General features: G+C 44.1%; 1 protein-coding gene across 5 annotated transcripts in view; it reads right to left on the reverse strand.

Moving 5' to 3' along the window:
* Nucleotides 1-25758, reverse strand: part of SETDB2 (SET domain bifurcated histone lysine methyltransferase 2) — a 187417-nt gene that overhangs the window by 77375 nt on the left and 84284 nt on the right. For 4 of the 5 annotated variants that reach the window (XM_029602852.1, XM_029602850.1, XM_029602853.1 and 1 more), the window contains exon 5: nt 15462-15527. In XM_029602852.1, the coding sequence (XP_029458712.1) occupies nt 15462-15527 (66 nt within the window). Of the gene's footprint in view, nt 1-15461; nt 15530-25758 lie in introns of those variants that run through there. The other variant, XM_029602854.1, reaches the window with a different exon arrangement.

Consider the following 25758-nt stretch of genomic DNA (forward strand, 5'->3'; position numbering starts at 1 on the left):
CTTTAGAGACATGATAGAAGGAAGATAACCAATGGGACACTGTGATATCAGGATAAAAATTAAATTGATGTGCTATAGCAGTTTTCTACCAATTTAGCCTCCAGAACCTCCCTCCTGCACCTTCCTATGTCATTAGTTCCCACATGTACCACCACAGTCAGATCCTCCGCAGCACTCGCTAAAATCTTATCTAGGTAGCACATGAAGTCACCTACTTTCATACCAGGCACACAAGTTACCAAGTGTTCCTTACTCCTAGCTGCCACCTAGCTATCTACAATGATTGAATCACCCACTACAACAGCCATCCTAAACCTTCCCTCCTGGGCACACTGTCCTGGAAACACGTACTTGGTATGTATGAGAGAATAAGCCATCATCTGGAGAGCAAGTCCTAGCTACAGAATCACTTCCTACCACACCAAGATGATAGTCTCCTGCCAGGTGACCTTGGTCCTCCAAAGCATCACAAGGGCTGCTTGATTGGAGTTTGGACCACTCTGTGTCCTTGAAGGTCTCCTCTATATACTTCTCAGTCTGCCTCAGTTCCTCCAAGTCTGCCACTCTGACCTCCAAGATCTGACTCATTCTCTGAGAAACAGGAGCTCTTTGCACTGGGTGCACACATACAACTTTGCACAAAAAGGTAGATAAATCATACATTTGGCAAAAGACTGGATAGCCCCCAGTTTGCTCCTGGACTTCTGTCTGCAGCAAATTTTAATTTTATTGAGTTGCTAAAGTTTTAAAAGCTCATTAAGAAGTAGGTGTCTCTTGATTTAAGGATTTTTATCTTTGACTATGTTTTTTAAATAATTTATTTGGTGTCTTTTAAATCTAAGGTTTTTAAATTGATATTAGTACTACTTAACATTTCTATAGTGCTTCTCAATGTATGCAGTACTGTACAAAAAAAATATAATAAAACAGTCCCAGCTCAATAGACCTAATAATCTAATCAAGACAAACATACTGGTGATTTTCATTTATTAAGGCATGGCTAAAAGTTAATGAGCCTGTAAGTGGGACAATCAAGGGTCAAGATTTAAAAGCACTCAAAAAGTGGGTTTTTAGATGGGAATTAAATAAGGCAAGAGAGGGATCATGACTCACCAGCTCAAGAAGTCTATCCCAAGCATATAGTGCAGCCAGGTGTAAATCATGGAGTCGGGAAATGGAGATAGAAGAGAAGGGTATAAATAGGCGTGTCTTGCCTGATGAGCGGAGTGCAAGAGGAAGGGTGTAGAGAGAGATAAAAGAAGAGAGGTAGTGAGAAGCTGCAGAGTGAAGGCTCTTGTAAATGAGTAAGCAGAGCTTGCTATATGCAGGAATGGATAGGGGGGGTCAATGTAATGACATGAGAAGAGGAGTTATATGGGTGTAGCAACTTTGGCTGAACTGTAAATAGATTGTGGAGAGAGATGGCTCACTGGGAGACCTGTGAGGAGCAGGTTTTAATAATCTAAGTGGGAGGTGATGAGAGAATGGAAAAGGGTTCTGGTAGTTTGTTCAGAAAAGAAAGGACAGATTTTCATGATGTTAAGGAGAAAGAAAAGGCACATTTTAGAAATGTTTTGGATATATGTAGAGAAGGAGAGAGAAGAGTTGAACATGACTAAGATTACAAGCTGAGGGGACTGGGAGGATTACAGTGTTATCCACAGAAAAAAAGGTCAACGAGGGGAAGTGGGCTTGGGGGGCAAAAGATAAGGAGCTTGGTCATAGCCATATTGAGTTTAAGGTGGCGATGGGAACTCCAGGTAGCAATATCAGACATGCAGGCTGAGATCTGATGAAATTTCTTGTTTAAAGTGATAAAACTGGGAATTATCGGCATAAAGATGGTACTGAAAGCCATAATAGGAATCAGAGCACCAAAGAATTGGTACAGGAGAGAAAAGAAGGTGGCCTAAGACAGAATCCTGAGGTACACCAATTGATAGTGGGATGGCAGTAGAGGAGGATCCACCAAAGGAAACACTAAAAGCGCAATGGAAGAGATAAGAAGAGTCCCAAAATCCAAGTGAGGAAAAGTATCAACGAGTAGGTGGTCATCGAGTGTCAAAAGCAGCAAATAGATCAAAGAGGGTAAGGACTGCAAAAAGACCTTTGGTTTTAGCCATGTCATGGACTGTTTCTGTGGAATGTAGAGGGTGAAAACCAGTTTGGAATGAATCAAGAATGGCTTGAGATGAAAAAAAGTCAAGAAAGTGGTAGTGAACAGCAAGTTCAAGTAATCTGAAAGCAAAAGGAAGGAGGGAGTTGGGATGATAGTTGGCAGGAAAGGCAAGGTCCAGTGAGGGTTTTTTGAGAAGTGGTGTGATCACCCAGTATGTTTGAAGGCTGCAGGAACAGTAGCAGTGGAAAGTGACAGACTGAAGATATGACAGATGGAAGGGAAGGCTGCAGTGGAAATAGAGCTTAGGTATTGGGTAGGAATGAAGTCAGAGGAAAAAGTAGTAAGTTTGGAGGAGGAGGAGAAGATGGGCAGTTTCTTCTACTGTGAATTCAAAAAGGAAAAAGGTGTGACAGAGGCCAGGGGAAGGTTAGAAGAAAGAAATGAGGGAGAGGAAGATAGAGGTGACCAGGTTGAGAACTCAACTAATTTTGTGAATCTTGTCATGCAAGTAGTCAGCCATAGTCTGGGCAGAAAGTGAAGGGGAAGAGGGAGGCAAAGGAAGTTTGAGGAGGGAATTAAGTGTGGCAAAGAGACGGCCAGGGTTGGATGCAAGAGAGTTTGTCAGATAGATAGAGTAGTCTTGTTTGGCAAGTGCAATCGCAGACTGGAAGGCACTCAGCATGAATTTGAAATGTATGAAGTCTACATGGGCACAGGATCTTTGCCAGAGACATTCTGCAGAGCAGGCACAGGAATGTAGGAAGTGAATTCTAAGGGTGAGGGTTTGATGCACCTTACAGGACAGATAATGGGAGGGACAATAGTGTCTAAAGCAGAAGAGAGGATAGTGTTATAAGAAGATAAGGCCATCGCGGAAAGATTAAATGATATCTTTGCTTCGGTGTTTACTGAAGAGGATGTTGGGGAGGTACCCATACTGGAGGTTTTCATGGGTAATGATTCAGATGGACTGAACCAAATCACGGTGAACTTAGATGTGGTAGACCTGATTGACAAACTGAAGAGTAGTAAATCACCTGGACCGGATGGTATACACCCCAGAGTTCTGAAGGAACTAAAAAATGAAATTTCAGACCTATTAGTAAACATTTGTAACCTATCATTAAAATCATCCATTGTACCTGAAGACTGGAGGATAGCTAATGTAACCCCAATATTTAAAAAGGGCTCCAGGAGCGATCCGGGAAACTACAGACCGGTTAGCCTGACTTCAGTGCCAGGAAAAATAGTGGAAAGTGTTCTAAACATCAAAATCACAGAACATATAGAAAGACATGGTTTAATGGAACAAAGACAGCATGGCTTTACCCAAGGCAAGTCTTGCCTCACAAATCTGCTTCACTTTTTTGAAGGAGTTAATAAACATGTGGATAAAGGAGAACCGGTAGATGTAGTGTACTTGGATTTTCAGAAGGCGTTTGACAAAGTTCCTCATGAGAGGCTTCTAGGAAAAGTAAAAAATCATGGGAAAGGTGGCGATGTCCTTTCGTGGATTACAAACTGGCTAAAAGTAAAGAAACAGAGAGTAGGATTAAATGGACAATTTTCTCAGTGGAAGGGAGTGGGCAGTTGAGTGCCACAGGGATCTGTATTGGGACCCTTACTTTTCAATATATTTATAAATGATCTGGAAAGAAATACGAGTGAGTAATCAAATTTGCAGATGATACAAAATTGTTCAGAGTAGTTAAATCACAAGCAGATTGTGATAAATTGCAGGAATACCTTGTGAGACTGGAAAATTGGACATCAAAATGGCAAATGAAATTTAATGTGGATAAGTGCAAGGTGATGCATACAGGGAAAAATAACCCACGCCATAGTTACACAATGTTAGTTCCATATTAGGTGCTACTATCGAAGAAAGAGATCTAGGCATCATAGTGGATAACACATTGAAATCGTCGGTTCAGTGTGCCGCGGCAGTCAAAAAAGCAAACAGACTGTTGGGAATTATTAGAAAGGGAATGGTGAATAAAACGGAAAATGTCATAATGCCTCTGTATCGCTCCATGGTAAGACTGCACCTTGAATACTGTGTACAATTCTGGTCGCCGCATCTCAAAAAAGATATAATTGCAATGAAGAAGGTACAGAGAAGGGCTACCAAAATGATAAGGGGAGTGGAACAGTTTCCCTATGAGGAAAGACTAAAGAGGTTAGGACTTTTTGGCTTAGAGAAGAGACAGCTGAGGTGGGATATGATAGAGGTGTTTAAAATCATGAGAGGTCTAGAACGGGTAGATGTGTATTGGTTATTTATGCTTTCGGATAATAGAAAGACTAGGGGGCACTCCATGTAGTTAGCATGTGGCACATTTAAAACTAATCGGAGAAAGTTCTTTTTCACTCAACACACAATTAAACTCTGGAATTTGTTGCCAGAGGATGTGGTTATTGCAGTTAGTATAGCTGTGTTTAAAAAAGGATTGGATAAGTTCTTGGAGAAGACGTCCATTAACTGCTATTTATTTATTTAGCTTTTTTTATATACCGAGGTATAGCAGAGCTGCCTTCACTCCGGTTTACATACAAAAAACAACATGTTTATTTATTTATTTATTTATTTATTTATTTATTTATTTATAACTTTTATATACCGGCATTCGTAAAAAAAACATCATGTCGGTTTACAGACAACTGAGAAAGGAAATTACAATGATAGATGGAGGAAGGATAGGAAGTTAAAAGGTGACAACTTTACTGTAGAGCCAACGGGCGCCACAGTTATTAAATGAGATTACATGTGGTTAACCAGGTTGGACATAAATTAATTATATACAAGTGGCGACAGAGTGGGGGGTAGCGCGGGGTGGGGGATGAAGCGCATAGGGGAGGCGGGGTGGGGTAGGAACTGTACAAGGGGGCAGGTGGTGGCGATGGGAAGGAGAGGTGGTGACTGAATATCAGGAAGCCATAAAATGGATGGGGTGGTGAGGGAGGGAGGGTGTGTAGGGGGGCGGGGGGACACTGTACTAGGGAGAGGGAAATAATGAGTGTTGAGGAGAAGTCAAATGCTAGGGTTGAGAGGCGTTGGGATAGGCCTGTTTAAATAACCAGGTCTTGATTCCTTTTTTGAATTGATTAAGTGAAGGTTCTAGTCGGAGCTCGGTGGGGAGGGAGTTCCAAAGGGTGGGGCCGGCGATGGAGAAGGCTCTCGCTCTGGTGTTTGTGAGGTGAGCAACTTTGAGTGAAGGGGTGTGGAGGGTGCCCGCAAGGGAGTTTCTGGTAGGACGGTTGGCCTGGTGGAAGTGTGGCATATCTTCGATCCAGGGGGAGTTATTTTTATATAGCGTGTTATGTATGATAGTAAGTGTTTTGTTTCTGAAGGAGCTGCAAGGGTCTCAAAGAAGATTTTGGAAGACCAATCAAAAGGGAGTTGCAGTAATCCAAACTGGAAAATAAGAGGGCTTGTAGGACGGTTTTGAAATCATGGGGGTGAAGCAGTGGTTTTAGATGTTTTAATATTTGAAGTTTGTAGAAGCCTTCTTTTATTTTTGTAGCGATGTGTTTCTTGTAGTTTAGGTCAATGTCTAACCAAAATCCCAGGTCTTTAACGCTCTCTTTAAGATGGACGAGGGTCTTGTCAAAGTGGAAGGGTGGAATTGTTTTATGATCAGGATTTTTTTTGGCAATTAGGATACATTCAGTTTTGCTGGTATTTAGACATAGTTTAAGATGAATTAGCATGTTTCTGATTGTGTCCAGGTGTGAGGCTGCTTTAGACATAGCATCTTCTATCGAGGAGGAAATTGGAATGAGGAATTGTATATCATCGGCATACATGTAATACGTTATGTCGAGTCTTGATAGGAGATGGCAAAGAGGGGTAAGGTAGATGTTGAATAAGATGGGTGAAAGTGCTGATCCTTGTGGCACACCTGTTTCGAGGGGGATGGGGTTCGATGAGCAATTGTTGTGAGAAACTTTGAAGTGTCTATTATTGAGGAAGGATGTAAACCAACTAAGAGTCTTGCCAGCTAGTCCTATGGATTCTAGACAGGAGATAAGAATTTTATGATCCACTGTGTCGAAGGCTGCAGAGAGGTCTAAAAGAATCAGAAGGTATCCTTTTTTGTTGTCAAGTCCTCTTAGGATGGTATTGGAGAGGTTAAGTAGGAGGGTTTCAGTGCTGTGTTTTTTTCTGAAGCCGAACTGGGAGGGAAAGAGAATTTTGTTATCGTCTAGATGTTCGTTGAGTTGTTTCAAAGCTGCCTTCTCTATCATTTTGGCGAAGAAGGGTAGGTTGGAGATTGGGCGGTAGTTGTTTAGGTCGTCTGGGTTGAGGTTTTTTTTCTTTAATAAAGGTGTGATGGTGGCGATTTTTAACTTGGGAGGCAGCTCGCCTTCATCGAGCGACTTGTTGATGATTGCTGAAATTGTTGGAGCTAAAGGATAAGCAATTTCTTTAAGTACTCGGGTGGGAATGGTGTCAAGTTCGTGTCGTGCAGGGTTGATTTTCTTCAGCATTTTTTCTGTTTCTATGATGGAGATAGGTCTGAAATCGAGCCACGGAGGGATGTTAAATGTTGAAGATTGAAAATTGAAGCTTGAAGTGGAGTTAAAGGAATCTGTTATTTTGGAGATTTTGTCCTTAAAGAAGGCGGCTAAATCTTGGCTTAGGTTTTTATTGGTGATAGTTGCGTTGGAGGTGGAGATATCAGAAATGAGGTTATTTACAAAGTTGAACAAGGATTTGGGTTTGTTAGAGTAATTAATAATTTTAAAGCCATAGTAGTTCCGTTTTGTGTTTTGGATTGATTTTTTGTAGGCCGCTAATTGTGTATGGTATTTTTGTTGTGTAGCAGGTAGCTTATTTTTTTGCCATTCTTTCTCTGTTTTCCTGAGAGCTGATTTCATGTTTTTTAGGGTGGTGTTAAACCAGGGGTTTTGAACTTCGTTTTTGTTCTTTAGACGTTTGATCTTCTCCGGGTTAATGATGTTAGCGGTTGTTTCAGTGATTGCAGACCAGGAATGGATAGCGTTGTTTATGTTTGATAAATCTAGATTCGCTAGTTGAAGTCCTAGCTCTTGAAGGAGAAGATTAGTTTGAAAAGGAGGACGGAATTTGAAGGATTTTTTTGTAGAATTATTATTTGTTGTGTTGTTGTAGTTTGTTTGAGACTTGCAAAGTAAGAGATGGTGGTCAGACCATGGAACTGGGTTGTGAGAAATGGAAGTGTTCGTGAAGAAGTTATTGGTGAAAATCAGGTCAAGTGTGTGACCTGCTTTGTGAGTAGGGTTGTTCACCTGAAGGATGAAGTTTAGACTTGACAGCATGTCTAGTAGGATTTTGCAGCTTGGAGAACAGGGGTTGGCATCTGTATGGAGGTTGAAGTCTCCAAGGATGATAGAAGGTGTTTTTGTGTTGATGTTTGAAATAAGAAATTCAATGAGCGGAGAGATGTTGCTGTCTAGCAGTTTGGGTGGGCAATATACAAGGCAGATTTGCAGATATTGGGAGTCGAAGAGAGTAACTTCAAATTGTTTTGGGAGGTTATATGGGATTATTTTCATTGAAAAGTGTTTTCTTATAATGAGTAGCAGGCCTCCTCCTCTTTTGTAATTACGGGGAATTGAAAAGGTATCGTAGTCATTGTGGGTAAGGTGGTTCAGAATTACTTGATCGGTGTTTTTTAACCAGGATTCAGTTATGGCAAAGAAGTCAGGATTGTTTTCTTGTAGTATGTCGGAAATTAACATGTGTTTCTTGGACAAGGACTGAGCGTTGATGAGAAGGAAGGTGAGACAAAGTAAGTTTTTGTTGTTTTTCAATAGGGGGATGTTTATAAGGTGGCTGTGTCTGTTTTGTAGATGAGGGTTGTTGAATGTCATCATCTTTGATTGGGTGAAGGAGTGGAAGAGAGGAAAACGGGTGAAGAGAACAGGAAGTTGAAAGAGACTGAAGGGTCCGAGTGGTGGATGCTGGAGGTTGAGTGCAGTCCTAGAGGTGGATGCTTGAGGTTGAGTATTGATTAAGTTGACTTAGAAATTAGCCACTGCTATTACTAGCAACGGTAACATGGAATAGACTTAGTTTTTGGGTACTTGCCAGGTTCTTATGGCCTGGATTGGCCACTGTTGGAAACAGGATGCTGGGCTTGATGGACCCTTGGTCTAACCCAGTATGGCATGTTCTTATGTTCTTAAGAAACTGCTTTGTCATCTGACTCAGACAATACAGTGGAGGAAAGGAGAGTTGAAACAGTAGTGGAGAGGATATAAGGGTTGACAACTTGAAGATTCCTGAAAGTGTTGGTGGTGATTGGACGAGGCTGTGAGGAAGAGACGTTTAGTGTGAAAGTTTACAGGAAAGGACAAGGTCATGAGGAGATAAAGGAGATGAAGATTATGAGAGATAAAGAGGTCAAGAATATAGGCAAACTTCTTGGAAATAGAATGGGCAGTTCACAAGGAGCACAAGAAAGGAAGAGAAGAGGGAGGGAAAAGGGGAACAGTGATAAGACTGAAGGGGTAACGGTTTGATATGCATTTATAGGGTGAAAGTTGCCTTGGAGGGCCAGAACTTGGACTGATATTCCTGGCTGAGAGGAGAAGGAGAAGCAGAAAAATATGTAAAAGTTAGGTAGAAGTGTGACGACAAGGATACTGTCAGGGAAAGTGGAAATGGCTGGATGAGAGGAAAACAACTTTGAAGTTCAAGAGCATTGGACAGTACAGATGACAGAATGGCAGATGAGATAAAGAATGTAGGAAATGGGGTAGGTGGACTTGGTGTTAGTAGTTTTTTGCAGCAGAACATAAGAACATAAGAAATTGCCATGCTGGGTCAGACCAAGGGTCCATCAAGCCCAGCATCCTGTTTCCAACAGAAGCCAAAACCAGGCCACAAGAACCTGGCAATTACCCAAACACTAAGAAGATCCCATGCTACTGATGCAATCAATAGCAGTGGCTATTCCCTAAGTATAATTGATTAATAGCCATTAATGGACTTCTCCTCCAAGAACTTATCCAAACCTTTTTTGAACCCAGCTACACTAAATGCACTAATCAAATCCTCTGGCAACAAATTCCAGAGCTTTATTGTGCGTTGAGTGAAAAAGAATTTTCTCCGATTAGTCTTAAATATGCCACTTGCTACCTTCATGGAATGCCTCCTAGTCCTTCTATTATTCAAAAGTGAAAATAACCGAGTCACATCTACTCGTTCAAGACCTCTCATGATCTTAATGGCCTTATCTTCCCAGCAGGGAATACGATTGGGGAGGATTAGCATCAGGAAGAGAAAATGTAGTGAAGCCACAGGAAATAGAGAGTCCTGCAGCCTCCCCAGTGCCTGGCCAGCTGCTCAAGGAATGTGGGGAGTGGGAGGGAGGAAGCAGCTCAAGCCTGAGGTGGGTTGTGTTGACTTCCGGAGTCCACCACCGAGGCAGCTGGGAAAAGTATGAAAATGGACTGCAACCTTCCCAGTACCTGCTAACTAGGTGACATGTTAGTTTGTGAATGATCAGTACTAATACTAAAATTAAATCACTAAAATTAGGGTTAAGTTATTCTAAATCATTAATTGATACTTATTTGAAGATTTTCCTCCCACATAGGAGAAGAGTGAATCTATATAACAAAAAACAAAGTGACTTATGTGGGTGAGAATCAAACTAGTGACTAGTTGCCCAGGAACTAGTATGCTCACTTTTTGTCTCTGATCCAGCACCTCCAGATGCTGCTCTGCCCAGTGCACTAACTCCTGGGCCTCTTGCGCCATTGTCTGACTCTTGGTGCCACCCTACTGGTTGACGTAAGCCACTGTGGTCGCACTGTCCAACAAAACTCTCACTGACCTGCCCTGTACAAGAGGAAGAAAGTTCTGCAATGCTAGATGCACCGCTCTCGCCTCTAGATGGTTGATGGACCATGACGCCTCCTCCAGAGACCAGTGCCCCTGCGCCATTTGAGTCTGACACACAGTCCCCCAACCGGTAAGGCTGGCATCAGTTGTGACTATCATCCATCTTGGGACTTCCAAGGCCACCCTGCAGCTCAAACTGTCCCGACACAGCCACCAATCCAGACATGACCTGGCACTTTCCGTAAGAGGCAGCGGTAGATGAAATTGTTCCAATACCAGGTTCCACCTGAAGAGCAAGGTTGACTGAAGTGGCCACATATGAGCAAACGCCCAAGGGACCAATTCCAACATGGAAGCCATAGTCCCAAGAACCTGCAGATAATCCCATACTCTGGGAACCACACTGCTCAGCAATCTGCAAATCTGTCTCTGGATCTTGACTATTGGCTCCTCGGTAAGAAACACTCTCCCGAGCTTGGTGTTGAAGCGTGCTCCCAGGAATTCCAGAACTTGAGACGGAACCAGCTGGCTCTTGGGAAGATTCACAACCCAGCCCAGGGACCGTAAGCTCGGTAGCACAATTGCCACCGCCTGAAGATAAAGGTCCTTTGACTTTGCTTGAATCAACTAGTCGTCCAAATACGAGTGTACCAGGATGCATGTCTGCCAAAGTGCTGCTGCCACCACGACCATCACCTTTGTAAAGGTCCTTGGTGCTATTGGCAATCCAAAAGGCAGGACACAAAACTGAAAATGGTCCCCAATAATCATGAACCTGAGAAACCTTTGATGATCCAGGTGAATTGCATGGTTAAGATACGCTTCGGTCAAATCCAGAGAAGCCAAAAAAATCCCCTTTGCGTACTGCAGCGATCACCGGCCTCAATGTTTCCATCCAAAAACGAGGAACCATGAGCACCACATTCACCTTCTTTAAATCCAAGATCGGAAGAAAAGTGCATTCTTTCTTTGGGACCACAAAATAAATGGAGTACCGTCCTGTTCCCTGTTCCACAACAGGTACTAGAATTATGGCCCCCAACATAGGTAGATGAGTGACTGTCTCTCAAACCTTACGTCTTTTCTGCTCATAAGCGCAAGAGGACCTTATGAACAAATCTTTTAACTGGCATGCAAATTCTAAAGCATAACCATGGTCTATTACACTTAGGACCCACTGATCCGATGTGATCTTGGCCCAGTCCTTGAGAAAACTTGTTAACCAACCTCCAATTCTTGGAACAGAGAAGCGGGCCAGCCTTGCTTCATTGGGTGGACTTGGAACTGGAGATCCCATGACCAGTACCATTTCTGGTCAGTCTCCTGCCTCGAAAGAACTGATTCCAAGACTGCTGCCTCCCAGCACCTTGTCTCTGACCTTCTCCTGAAGGATGAGACTGCCAGGAATGTTGGTTCGACTGGAAACGAGCCCGTGCCGAAGAGAAACCTCTGCCGACCCTCGGTTATCCTCTGGCAGCTTGTGCCCTTTGGTCTCTCTGAGATGCTTCACAAGCTCCTCCAAGTCCTCTCCAGAAAGAAACTTCCCCTTAAAGAGAAGCGACCCCAGCTGAGACTTAGACCAAACATCCACCAACCAGTTCCTCAACCAAAGAAGCCTCCTAGCAGAGACCATGGACATCATAGATTGAGAGGAAGTTTGTGTGAGATCATAAAAAGCATCCATACCATAGGCACCATGCCTTTCAGCCTCTTGACCTGCTTTAAGTCCTTCGTGGATAGTGTCCTATCTGATTGCAATTGCTGTACCCAGCACAATCCAGCCCAGAGCGTAAAACTACTACATACAGCAGCGCGAATGCCCAACACAGACACCTAAAGTATCTTCTTGAGGTGTACCTCCAACTTCCTATCCTGCATATCCTTAAGCACTGACGATCTCGCCACTGGAATCATAGTCTTCTTCGTCACCATCGAAACTGAAGCATCAACCTTCGGCATCTGCAACAGATCCAAAGTGTCTTCCAGCAATGGATACAGTTTCTCCATGGTTCTGCCAACCTTCAAACCTGTATCTGGAGTCTCCCACTCCCGGAGCACTAATTTCTTCACTGATTTATGGAAGGAGAATGCCTTCACTGGTGCCCTTAAGCCCTCCATGCCCGGATCCACTCTCTCATTGACCAAATCAGGCTGGGGCTCTAATTCCCAGGTCCTTTAGGACCCATGGGATTAAGGGCCATAATTCTTCCCAATGAAAAAGACTGACCACCTTCGGATCATCTTCCTCCATCGAGGGTACTTGATCTCGAGCATTATCAAGGTCCGCACTACCCAAAGGAGGATCCACCCCCGATGGATCTCCAGATAGGGGATCACCATTTTCCAAGTCCTCTAAAGTATCATCTGCATTCCCCGAATGCAATTGTTGTCCCAGCATTCTCTGAACTCTGGTTGTCCCAACAGAACAAACCGATCGAGGCCTCTTAGCCAGAACTGGCTCCTGCAGGTCCACTGGCTTATGCATGCGATGTCCAGCTGCTTTTCTAGCCAAAAATACCTTATGCAAGAGAACAAAATCAGGGAAAAAACCCCTGGGTCTTCTGGATCCTACTCCTGGAGGTCTTCCTCCTCCTCCCTCAGCAGAGGATCCAGGGACCCCAGGGCTCCGAGGATTTCAGATCTGCCGGCAAAGGTAGTGGAGACAGGACAGAGGCCTTGAGGCCCTTTCAGTCGCAGCACCAAAAGAGAACAAAATGGCCACTGTTCCCGCCGAAATCGGGACGACAGCAGTGGGCTGCTCGGCTCCCCCTGCATTTCTTGCAGGGGATTGCTGCCTGTATGAGCCTTTTATCGCACTCCCTGAGATGCCCTCTCCTCTGGCGAGGCAGCGGGAGCCAGTGCCTATAAGGGAAAGCCGCGCGCGTCTCTCTCCACATGCTGCACACTGCCTTCCGTGCGGCATGGCTTTCTTTTTTTTTTTTTTTTTTTTTACTGCCGCACCAGCCCCCCTGCAAAATGTGCCACAAGAACTGGCCCCTAATGCGCCTGACCTCCCCGGAGCGGCACGCTGCAAAGTCTGGCCGAAGCACCCGACTGGCACAACAATAACAAAAAAAACCTAAGACGCTTGTTCCTTTTTTGTTTTTTTTTTAAATAACTTTACACGAAAGCAAATTTCCCTTTAGTGGCTGCAGGCTCCAGCTGTCCACTTGTGGGAGGGAGGAGAGATAATTGGCCCCACTAGTTATCTCCACCCCCCTCAGCAAGTCAAGGATCCAGATAGACACAGGGATTTCCAACCCTCCCACTCGTCCACTCCTCTACCTGAAAGGATGGCCCCACCAGGACCTACAGACTTTCAGCAAGGGCCAGCCAGTCACCTATCCCTAAAAATTGCCTTTTATCTCTTCTTCTCTTTTTTTTCTCAGACTGCAGGATTTGCACCACCTTCCATCTGCTGGAGACAGAGAAATACTGACAGATTGCAGATGGTACACCAGGTTAAGTGACAGTGTCAGTAAAACTTTTTCTGTCTCCATCTACTGGAAGGGAGGCAAAACCCAGGAGTCTGGACGGATCTGGGTACGTACAGGGAACTACCCTTTACTAACTCAGAAAATTAATCCAAAGTCTATTTTCCTTAAACACACACAATTTTATTATACTTGCAAACTAGTACTAACTTTTACTACCTCACAAAATGAATCCAAGATCCATATCCCTCAACACACACAATTCTTAACATGTGTAAATACTGCTGGCCTTAAAAACTAACAAACAATATACACAGCCAGTAAAAGTGTAACCCTTTAAGAATTTTTTTTCAAGATTTAAGCACTCTTTTCCAGCAATTCTAGCTTATCACAAGTTGATAAAGATTCTGAAGTCAGCATTCCCCCAGAAGGATGCTGCTGGAAGGAAGCTGCCAGAGTAAGTTCTCCCACTTTTCCCGCTGATAGTCCTTGTAATGCTGGGTAAGTCCCATCACCCTCCATTGCCTCAGGTACCAATTTAGATTCTAAACTGTACCTGAACTGTAACCCATTTTAAGCACGGGTTTGGAAAGGTAATTAAATCCAAAAATCTAATCCAAACCAGATTGTGTTGTATTTTGGACATTGAAGCATGGGCCCTTGGTCGCTGTAAGAGATGGCACCTCCCACAGGGCAGAGCCCTGTGGTGACTTGCAGCGATAGGCTAGCTCAAGGCAGAGATGGACACAGAGAATTAGCTTTATTGTACTGTAACGTAGATGATAACCCGAGGAACGGGTGATGACTCCAGCCAGGAGAGGAAGAACCAGATGGTAATGTTCTGTCAGTAGGTTGCAGGGTGGAAAAGGCAGTTCCACAGTCTCACCAGGTCCCAAGAGGGAGATGGGTCCGGTAGTGGTCCGCGAAGCGGGGTAGGCCGAGAACCCAAGCTTAGATGGAGAAGCCAACAGATCCGGTAGTGGTCTGCGGTGCGAGATAGGCCGAGGATCTATGGAGAGAGAGATGAGACAATGCAGAGACAGAACAGGAGTGGCAGTACTCACTCTGATGCTGGTAGTTGTAGTATAAAGGAACCCCTAGGGAGCGGAGGTCCCAGACAAACAAGGCCCCCCGAGGAGCGGGTACCGTAGGCATCCTGATATTGAGTAGGTAACCTCGAAGGGTAGGTAGGAGCACGGCAAGGCCCCCGAGGAGCGGGTACCTTAGGCTTCCTAGTTGGTAGGAGGTAACCCCAGAGGATAAGGAGGAGTGAGGCAAGGCCTCCGTGAAGCGGGTACCTAAGTCGTCCTGGAGCGAGAGTACACAGAGCGGGAGCGTCTGGTAACGTGGAGAGATCAGTATGGAGGATTCCTTGCTAACTCATAGAAGGAATCGTGAGCGGGGATGAAATACCAGAGCTAGTGACGTCATGTGGTGGGGACGCCCCTCGAGGTTCCTGCCATGACACATGTAAAGGACGGAGCTGCCCGCGCGTGTGCCCTAGGTGACTCCTGGAGAAAGATGGCGAACGCAATCGCCCATGCCGGACTGGGAACACCAGAGGGTATGGTGAGGAGAAGCGGGGGCAGCCATCTTCCCGAAATGAACTGAGTCAGGTAGAAAAAAGGTGAGCAATAGAGGGCGCAGCTGTCTGTGACTGACGGGTGCAACAGAGTGTCTGAAGATGCAGAGAAAAACCCAAGACTAAAAGGTTTGGCAAGCCCAGACCTAGATATAAGCCCTAGGGGACTTAACTAGAGAACAGAAAGAAACAATCCCAAAGAAATTTGCTTTGTTTGTTTATGACTTTAAGAATATACAGGCAGTATTATAGGAAAAAAAGACCAATCTGCTAGTCTCATGGCTGAAAGGAATAAATAAACTGTGTTTTAAACTACCTGCATACATCTGTGGTCTTGCCTGGGACAAAGCCTGAGAACCCACAGAGTGGTCAGTGGGCACCACCTGATCAAGACATGGTCACGGGATGCATTTCATTCTATCGGACTTCCCAGCCAGAAAAACCTAAGTATTCCTTTCAAGAGAAAACAGAGTGAATAAAGGCATTTCTTACCATTCTCAAATGTCGAACTGTTGCTTGAAATAGCTTCATTCACTAGATTCATGGCTTGTAAACATTCTAAAAAGAAAGGGAAATTGAATAGCAATTTTGAAACATAGATAACATAATAAATAGAATATTTGTAGTATATATACATTTATTTTTATAAACAGTTTATTAAGTTTCTTGGCATGACAAAGTAGTGAACTGAGTTGGCACACAAAAAACAAATTAGGTAAAAGAAAGCCAACAGAATAGTTGACGAAAAATTATACTTTATACTGTTCGTGAATCTTAAAAAATTACTTCTGGGTGAACTCTGTGTTGTGCAGAATTCATCTGCCCCATTGAATTAGGTGCAAGGACCAGGAAACAGCAGCAACAGCACTGGAGGCTTATGCAGAAGAGAATACTGTTGAATTGTAGGGCGATATCTCCTGTTTACCAATGATGCACCAATTATGAATTATAATATCCATGTACAGGCTAAATTCTGATAGGCCTAGACCCTGCTACAGCAAGAGAAGGAATTTTACCCAGGTGAACTTTAAACTGTATTGCATCAGTGGAAACTAGAGGCCTTGTCCTAATGCAGAGATGAATGCCTTATAAGATGTGCCTGTTTGTCAATTCCTGTGCAAATAAAGAGACCAGAGAGAAGAGACAATATGACTTAAAATCCTAAGCAAGTGTCAGGGACAAGCAAGCAAGCAGAGTGCAGAAGCAGAGACCCCCACCTTTGAAGAAAGGGGGGCAGCCTGAGACAATGCTGACACTCTGTCCTTTTTTGGGCTTCTGGTCTGCTAGCCACAAGTCCATATTCCAATGTTTGCATACAGAGTGGAGGGATTTCTCTAGCACAGCTGCTTGAGAGTGCTCCTTTGGCCTTAACTACCTGGCTTTGGTTCTTCCTAGGCTTGAATTCAATAAGCAGAGACTCCGCACAGTGAGTCTGCTGTGTTCCTGACTGCCTATTATGGTAGTCTGATAAGGTCAGCCTATTGTGACTTAAGGTGGCCTGACCTATTAGAAATACACCCCTTTATATACCCTTTGAAATATACTCTTTTACATACACTCTTTGAACAATTGCTGAAACTAGTGTTGCTGCCAGCGGAAAAAAAATCTGCATGCGTTTATTTGGACCAGCTGTTTTTGTATGTGGAAGCCATCTTATTACTCAAGTGTTAGTTAGCTTCCTTATTTCTGTATATCCATTTCGTGGGTTGATGATCCATCATCAGTGTGAACTGTCATCTCAGTAGATAATAAGTACTTGAGATCCCATTTTATAACCATAGATTTCCCGTCGATAGCAGGCTGAATTAGCCCTGCTGTATGGGATCTGTCCGTCAGGTACAGGAGGCGGAGCTTCTAAAGTGAGGTCAGAGCTTTGCTCTGAGGCTGCGCGTGTGTTCCCGCGCTGGATCAACGACTCTCCTCAGTCTGTTTTTCCGCGCGCGGGAGACGCACGCGGAGCTTCAAGACCTCCTCACCAAAGACTAAAAATAATGTCAGAAAAACAAAAACCAAGACCATCTGGGTTTAAACCCTGCGGCTGCGGGAAGGTGATGTCGATAACGGACACACACGACAAATGCTACCGATGCCTCGGAGCAGACCACGAGATGGCTACATGTGCCTCCTGTGGGAGAATGTCGCCAAGAGCTAGAAGAACCCGAGCAGAGCGAATGAACTCCCTGAGATCTCCATCACAAGTGAGTTCAGGGATTACATCCCCATCGCAAGGCACTGCCTCAGATAGACCCACTAAACGTAAGTGGCAAGAGGAGCGGAGGCCCTCAGTACCTATGAGACAAACGACTACTGTCTCGGTACATTCTCATAAAAATAAGTCCCCTCAAGAGAAAGACTCGGACGAGTCTTATCATTCGGAACAACGATCAGACCAGGGACGGGCTCTCCATAAGGGAACGAAACGCGCCAAAACTTCTGTACAAAGAAGCAATTCTCGTACTGCGTCGGAAACTTCTACTGACAAACGAGACGAAGCACATACGCCGCGAAGCGACGCGACGCACAAAACCAAGCGAAGCGAAGCTCATACGACACGAAGCGAAGCGACGCACCCGGATCGCCGCGAAGCGGCGCATCAGCCACGAAGCGAAGCGGCGCATCCGGCGCGAAGCGAAGCGGCGCATCAGCCACGAAGCGAAGCGACGCCCACGGCGCGAAGCAAAACGACTCACCCGGCTCGAAGCGAAGCGGCGCTCACGGCGCGAAGCAAAACGGCGCATATGGCACGAAGCAGAGCGCCACACACGGCGCGAAGCACTACAGTACCAAGGAAAGATCCAACACACAAACAACAACGCAATGCGGAGCATATGACCCACATTGAACAACAAGACACGGCTCATACAATGCCCACTGTTCCACCAACTACCTTAAGCAATCTCAGTAAAAGATTAAACAACACACCATCACACCACTCAACAGATAATGAATGTTTACATTCTGACCTTGACAAACGGGAACGTTATTCTGGAGCTACTTCATCCTCCTCTTCAGAGAGATACCCTTCGAATGTCTCTTACCACTCCAGACCACGTGATAAGGTTAATCCGTTACAGGAACCCTTACAAAAGAAAAAACCTTTACCAACAGAAACCCGCTCCCATAAGCTGCTTACACCTCAACCAGCATCGGAAATTTTAAAAGCAAAAATTTCCACTTCTCATTCTTCAAAAAGGAAAAAACAAAGCATGTCTCCAAGTACAAAGGATGCCTTTAAGTCCTTATCATATGCTCTAGCGGGTTTCTACGAGACGGTGACAAAGACATATGAAATGTCTACTTCCCCAGAAACAGAAGTGAGTCATTCACCAGTACAAATGGTTAATGCTTCTCCTAGATCTATCAGTTCCCAAGGATCAGAAATTGTAACCCGATCACCCGTGGATCCAACAATACCATACTCCCCAATTATCTCCAACATAACACCACTTCACGAACAACCTGTCGAACTGCCATTCTCACCAAAAGATAGGCAGGACACTCAATTCCACAACCCTACCCCGGATTCCTCTACGGGGTACCCGTCGGATCCAGACGTTGACCAAAACGAACCATATTCCCCACCGGAAGATTTGACGTACCCAAAATTTCTGGAGAAAATGGGTAAGGCGTTGAATATTTCTATTCAAAAAATACCAGACCCAAGGGCAGAAACGCTTGATCTTCTCAAGATCTTCGACACACCTCATGAACCGACGGCGTTACCCCCACACACGGTTCTTCACAGTTTGCTTGAAAAATCCTGGGACACCCCGTTTACTATCCCGGCGGTGTCACGGAAAATAGATATTAAGTACAAACTGCAACAGACAGCTCATTATTCTAACACTCAACTGCCACATACCTCCTTAGTGGTAGAGTCAGCGATGGGAAAGGCTAGGAAGAATAAGTTACATTCCTCAACTCCACCAGTTAAAGATATGAGAACGCTTGATGACTTCGCCAAACGAGCATATCAGGGCTCTATGCTGGGGGCACGAATATACCACCACCAATTTTATTTAGCACAATACCTGTATGATTGTATACAAAGGATGAAAGCAAACCCAGATATCACAGATTTCTCCCCGGTTCAGGATATAGAGGAAGGCATTCGTCACCTCCTCCGTACCACATATGAAGGCTTTGAAACGGCTTCTCGAGTCTCCGCCAGTGCCATAGCTGCAAGAAGATTAGCCTGGTTGAAGTCCAGCTCCATTAGGGAAGACGTTCATACAAAGCTAGCTAATCTCCCGTGTAAAGGTGATAACCTTTTTGGAGATAAATTACAAGAGACTGTGGCACAGTTAAAAGAACAATCCGCAGCGGTACAGTCCTTAACCACTCAACCTTCGTACCAACCCACAAGACGTTTTTTTCCCTCAATACCGACGTCAAACCTTCCAACGGAGACCATTTAGACAATACTCATCTTATCGAGCACCTATTTACCAATCTTACCAAACATATAATAGGCCGACTTCTGCACAAAACCAACCAAGAAGGGGCCGTGGACGTTCTCAACGCCCACAGCAACACCAACAGCAACAAACCACTTCCACCAAACCATCGCAATCTTTTTAACAATGCCTCAGCCACCGCCATTTCAGCAACAAGCAGGAAGGGTATCTCTCTATTATCAAAATTGGACTTCAATCACCACGGACCAATGGGTCCTAAATATCATACGGCAGGGATACAAAATCCCATTCCACCAAACACCACCAATTCCACATCCTCCGTCCAGGATATATCAAACGAACGCAATAGTAATTCGCCAGGAATTAAACAAATTGCTACAACAACAAGCAATTCAAATTCTACCGAAGACCTCCTGGGACGCTGGATTTTACTCCCCATATTTCCTCATTCCAAAGAAATCAGGAGACCTACGCCCAATCCTCGATCTCCGACAGCTCAACAAATTTATAATTACAGAGAAATTCAAAATGATATCCCTGAAATCCATCTTACCCTTAATCCAACGGAATGCATGGATGTGCAGTATCGACCTCAAGGACGCTTATACTCATATTCCAATGCACCCCTCGTCATGGAAATACCTGTCTTTCCAAGTCCAGAACAATCACTATCAATACAAGGTACTACCCTTCGGACTATCTACAGCACCGAGAGTATTCACAAAATGCATGGCAGTGGTGGTGGCTCACCTTCGCCAACAGGGAATCATAATATTCCCATACCTAGACGATTGGTTGCTGACAGCATCGGACCCTGCGACCTTGCGTCACGATCTATCACAAACCATTCTCTGTCTCCACGACTTAGGCCTTCTCATCAACTATCAGAAATCGCAGTTTCAAGCTACCCAAACCCTACAATTTCTAGGGGTTCTCCTGGACACTATCAGACACAAAGTCTTTCTAACCCCAGAACGACGAACCACAATGATACAAATATTCCGCACCTTACAACAGATGCAAAGACCTACGGCTCGACAAGTCCTGGTAGCATTAGGCCACATGGCAGCAGCAATACATGCCGTTCCAAATACACGCCTGCAAATGCGTCAGATCCAATGGCATCTTCGAAGGCAGTGGAAACAACACTCACAACCATTGACCTGGAGGATACAAATAAACACAGCAATCATCACCCAACTACAATGGTGGCTCCAACCGCGCACCTTAATAAAAGGAGCACCCTTCACGACCCTTCCACACAATGCAGTTCTAACTACAGATGCATCCAGGAAAGGTTGGGGTGCCCATCTGGACAACTTTCAAACACAAGGTCTATGGTCACCAACAGAACAAACATTTCAAATCAATCTCCTGGAACTCCGAGCGATTCGATATGCGTTACGAACCTTTCTCCCGTACTTACGGGGTCACAGACTGATGATTTACACCGACAACCAAGTAGCGATGTTCTACATAAACAAACAAGGCGGCACAGGATCCTGGCAGCTATGCAGGGAAGCAATTTGGATATGGAAATGGGCGTGCAAACACTCAATTCACCTGCAAGCCACTTACATTCCAGGCATAGCCAACATACAGGCAGACAGACTCAGCCGAATTTTCCATCCACACGAATGGGAACTTCACCAAGAAGTAGCAAACTACATTTTCCAGAAATGGGGAACACCCTTCATGGACCTCTTTGCGACCGAACACAATCGCAAGGTAGACCTGTTTTGCTCAATTTGGCCGAGTCCACTAAGGAAAGCACAGGACGCCTTTCTACTTCCATGGACACAACAACTTCTGTACGCCTTTCCCCCAATACCACTGATCACACGTACGCTGCAAAAATGCATACAAGATGCAGCACAATTAATCCTCATAGCGCCTGCGTGGCCCCGTCAACATTGGTACCCATATCTCCTACACATGTCGGTACAACCACACATTCGCCTTCCATTACGAGTCGATCTCCTCTCTCAGAACGACGGAACACTACTCCACCCACTCCACCAATCACTACACCTCACGGCGTGGAGACTGAGCGGCTCCTACTAGAGGAACAAGGTATTTCCTTAACCGTTCAAGACGTAATTCTTGCATCACGCCGACTATCTACGAGAAGGAACTACTCTTCAAAGTGGCAAAGATATCTTCGTTGGTGCACCGCTGAATTGGTGGACCCTTTATCCTGTCCTCCAGCAAGACTGTTGGACTATCTTCATACTCTACATACCTCGGGTCTAGCCACTTCTTCGGTGCGAGTACACCTCAGTGCTATTGCGGCAAGGCATCGCTTGTACAAAGGCCAGTCCATCTCTTTACACCATATCATTTCCAGGTTTATGAAAGGACTCATGAACCTACGTCCCCCAATCTCGAAACCACCAATACCGTGGGATCTAAACATAGTCTTAGACCAGCTCATGCAATATCCATTCGAACCTTTACATTCAGCTCATATGAAATATCTTACATGGAAAGTGGTGTTCTTAGTGGCCATCACATCAGCAAGACGAGTAAGTGAACTACAAGCCTTGGTCCACTATTCACCATACTTGCAATTCTTACCACAGAAGGTACGCCTACGAACGCATCCCTCCTTTCTACCAAAAGTAGTAACCCCTTTCCATCTCAACCAATCCATCGAACTACCTATTTTCTTTCCGGAACCACACAAATCAGAGAAAGAAAAACAATTACATACTTTAGATTGTAAACGTGCACTCGCACTTTACACTTTAAAAACTCAAACTTTGAACAGACCTTCACAACTATTTTTGTCATTCAACCCGAATACGCCAGGGAAACCAGTAGCCAAACGCACTATAGCCAGTTGGATTGCACAATGCATTCAATTCTGTCATTCAAAACATCAGACTATTCTAACCTCTCGACCAAAAGCACATCAGACAAGAGCACTAGCAACATCTATTGCTTATCTTTCCAATGTGCCTCTATTGGACATCTGCAAATCGGCAACGTGGGCATCCCTGCACACCTTTGCGGCTCATTACTGTCTAGATCACCAGTCCACAAAAGATACAAGACTGGGTCAAGCAGTTTTACAGTCACTATCAAAAGACAATACTGATTCGACTGACACCTCTGAGCATCACGACAAGCAAAACTAAATAATACCGTGATGCTAGCTATGGACTCCCATACAGCAGGGCTAATTCAGCCTGCTATCGACGGGAAAAAGCAAGTTTGCTTACCGTAAACGGTGTTTCCGTAGATAGCAGGATGAATTAGCCATGCTGACCCACCCTCCTCCCTGTCAGTCGAAAAATTTGCTCACGCTTGCTATTTCACAGACTGAGGAGAGTCGTTGATCCAGCGCGGGAACACACGCGCAGCCTCAGAGCAAAGCTCTGACCTCACTTTAGAAGCTCCGCCTCCTGTACCTGACGGACAGATCCCATACAGCATGGCTAATTCATCCTGCTATCTACGGAAACACCGTTTACGGTAAGCAAACTTGCTTTTTCTTCTCAGTGATGGAATGCTGATTCTCTCCAGGGAATACTTTCCTGTTGGTGAGCACTATGGGTGCTGTTTTCCCTCTTTTTCTTGGTTCAGGACAGTCTAACCCCATATTTCAGGCATCTCTCTGGACCAAAAAGACTTTAGTGAAATCTGAGCTGGCCTAGAATAACTTGGAAGGTGGAACTTTGGACTAAGCTAAGTATTTTTTCTATCATTTTTTTAGTGTTCTGAGACTCTAAACTCTTTATATGAAGTTCCAAATTTCATCCGGTTTTTAAATGGAATGAATTACGGTACGTATATAAATATAAACATAGTAATTTGGACTATATATTAAAAAATGCAGTCCTAATTTAGAATAATTAGGCTGGCTGCAAGATCAGGCCAATGCAATATGTCACACGGAAAACGGACACTCATGATTGAGCACCCACTGTCCTAACGCGCGCCAATGCACCTCTCCGGGGCGCCCAGTGTAATATTTAAATGGGCTGCCGTGGTAAAAAGGAGATGCTAGGGGAAATTGTGCATCCCTAGCGCCTCCTCGGCAGCGGGTGCCCAGGAGAGGTGGCTGAAAGTGTGGGTTAGGAAAACAGATGCTCAATTTTACGAGCATCTGTTTTCCTAATCTGTGCTCAGGACCACTGGCACCTATTTTATTAATTTTTTTTTCTTTACTCTTTTTTTCTGTTCCTCTGATTGTTGCCAAGATATTAAGCCAGAGGAACCAAAAAAAAGGAACAGAAAAGCAATATTTTCTGCTTTTCTGTTTTCTTTAGGGAAAGAATTAATGCCTGCTAATAGCCTCATCAATATAAATTTACGTGTGATGAGTGCTATTAGCTACGCCCTGGTTAAGACACGCTAATTCCCTATAAGGGGTTTTGGACCCGTGTCCAAGTGTGTGTTAAGCAGTGCATTCGGCCAAGTGCATTATATTGCATCGGCCTGAATGGTTCTACAAATTTATACTATCTGAATTTCTAAAATTTTCAGTGAAAAATTTTATATTGATCACTTAATTTTTCCCGATGAATTACGCTGTAGAAGTTTTTTTGAGTCATTTTTTTCCAGGAACAACTTGGAATATAGTTCCCCCTTTCTGTTTTTTCCATCCACCTGATTATTTCTCGGACTCTTTTCTGGAAGAGCTTCAGTAATGATTCAGACTACACAGCAAAGTTAGATATAAATAATCTATAATATTCGAGGAGCCTAAGAAAGGATTGTACTTGTTTCTCAATCCAGGATAAGGCATCTTGGTTATAGCCTCTGCCTCTCTAGGACATTCCCCAAGTCCTGGAGAGGCAGATCCTCTGGAATTCTTCCAGATTCTTCAGGATGAGCCATCCTATGTATTTTTCTTTTAGTTCAAATACTCATGCCCTGGCTGGTCTTGGACTCACTGGCACTCCAGCCCAACATTGGTTGTAGTATGTTCTTGTTCAACAAAATTACAGATGGACATGATCCATCTCATTGCCTATCCAGCTGAAAACTCTATTATTTAGAGAAGCATATGGATAAAAGCTGGTCAAGTCCAAGTTTTATTTGTATTCTAAGTATGCACTGTTTTTGTTATAGTTTTAAATACTGTTTATGAGTGTCTGTTTGGTAATCTGCACTGAACAGCTTTGTCTTGGGGGTGGCAGAATATAATACCTTTTAAATTAAAATTAAATTAAATTTAAGAAATGGACATGGAAGATCTTGTCTTCCTTCATATACTGGGCTAGGAGACCTTGGATTAGACTACCCTATCTGTTTGACTTTCTCACAGGGCTCCTGCTAATGACTAAGCAATTTGCTTTCTGAGGACAACAGCACCACCAGAAATGGATCCTCTACTTAGAATGCCCTGTAATAGCTGAACAGTTCTAATATTTGGTCTGCCTGGCTTATACTCTCTGTAAGCATGGATTTATTGCTTCCCCAGCTAAGATGTACATATGTTTGTATTATATAGTTCAGCATGCTGTTCCCTGGACTCAAGTGTTCTTCCCAGAATTCTCAAGAAAGTTCTCAAGGGTATTCTCCCATAAATAGGCTTAAAGGGAGAAAAAGTGATGGAGCTCTTAAGGCCTTCTCTAATTATAAAGAGGAGATTATGGCAGTAAACTATCCTAATCCTTCCCACTGGCGTAATGAACCTTTGTAGCATCTGCTTTAAGGTTTTACTGAAATATTCCATGAATCACCAGCCTGTCAGTCTGAGGGTGACAGAGATCTGAAACATAATAGCTTTCAGAAGGATATATACCTGATTCACAATCCTGAATATGAATAGGGTTGCTTGATCGTCAGGACTTCTCAGGGTAGCCTCACCAAGAAGAATATACCCACAAGTACATTCAAAACTGTCTTGGCCTTCATGTTCTTCAGAGGTGGTCTCTGGGTAGTTATGGCAAAATCCAAAACTATCAAGATGAAGTAATGCTCTTGGTAGCTCTCTAGAGAAACAATCAAGTCCAGAGTAATCTGCTCAAATGGGGTTTCAACAACGGGCATAGGAAATAGAGGGGGCAACCCTGGTCTTTTATAGGCTTGTCAGCTGGTAGGTGGGACAGGACTGGCAGAATTCCTCGATTCGGCAGTAGATTTCTAGTCAATAAAACAGGGTAACTATCCTCTCCTGAGTTTTATCAACTTCCATATGACCCTTTCATTGTTGCTTCTTTTCAGGCTACTATTGTATATAAGGACTGTTTTTGAGAGCTCTTTTAGTTATAAGGGGTTAGTACTGTACCGTTGGAAAACTGCAGGTAGGGCAGCTAGTTTCAGAGTGCACAGAACTGATATATGTAAAAAACGTTAAGGCTGTAAATAATGTGAATGAAAGTGCTGAGCACTGTAGTACATATAAGCTCTCACAGACA

The sequence above is a fragment of the Rhinatrema bivittatum genome, chromosome 5 (genome assembly GCF_901001135.1).
Source record: "Rhinatrema bivittatum chromosome 5, aRhiBiv1.1, whole genome shotgun sequence".
In the NCBI taxonomy this organism is placed as follows: Eukaryota; Metazoa; Chordata; class Amphibia; order Gymnophiona; family Rhinatrematidae; genus Rhinatrema; species Rhinatrema bivittatum.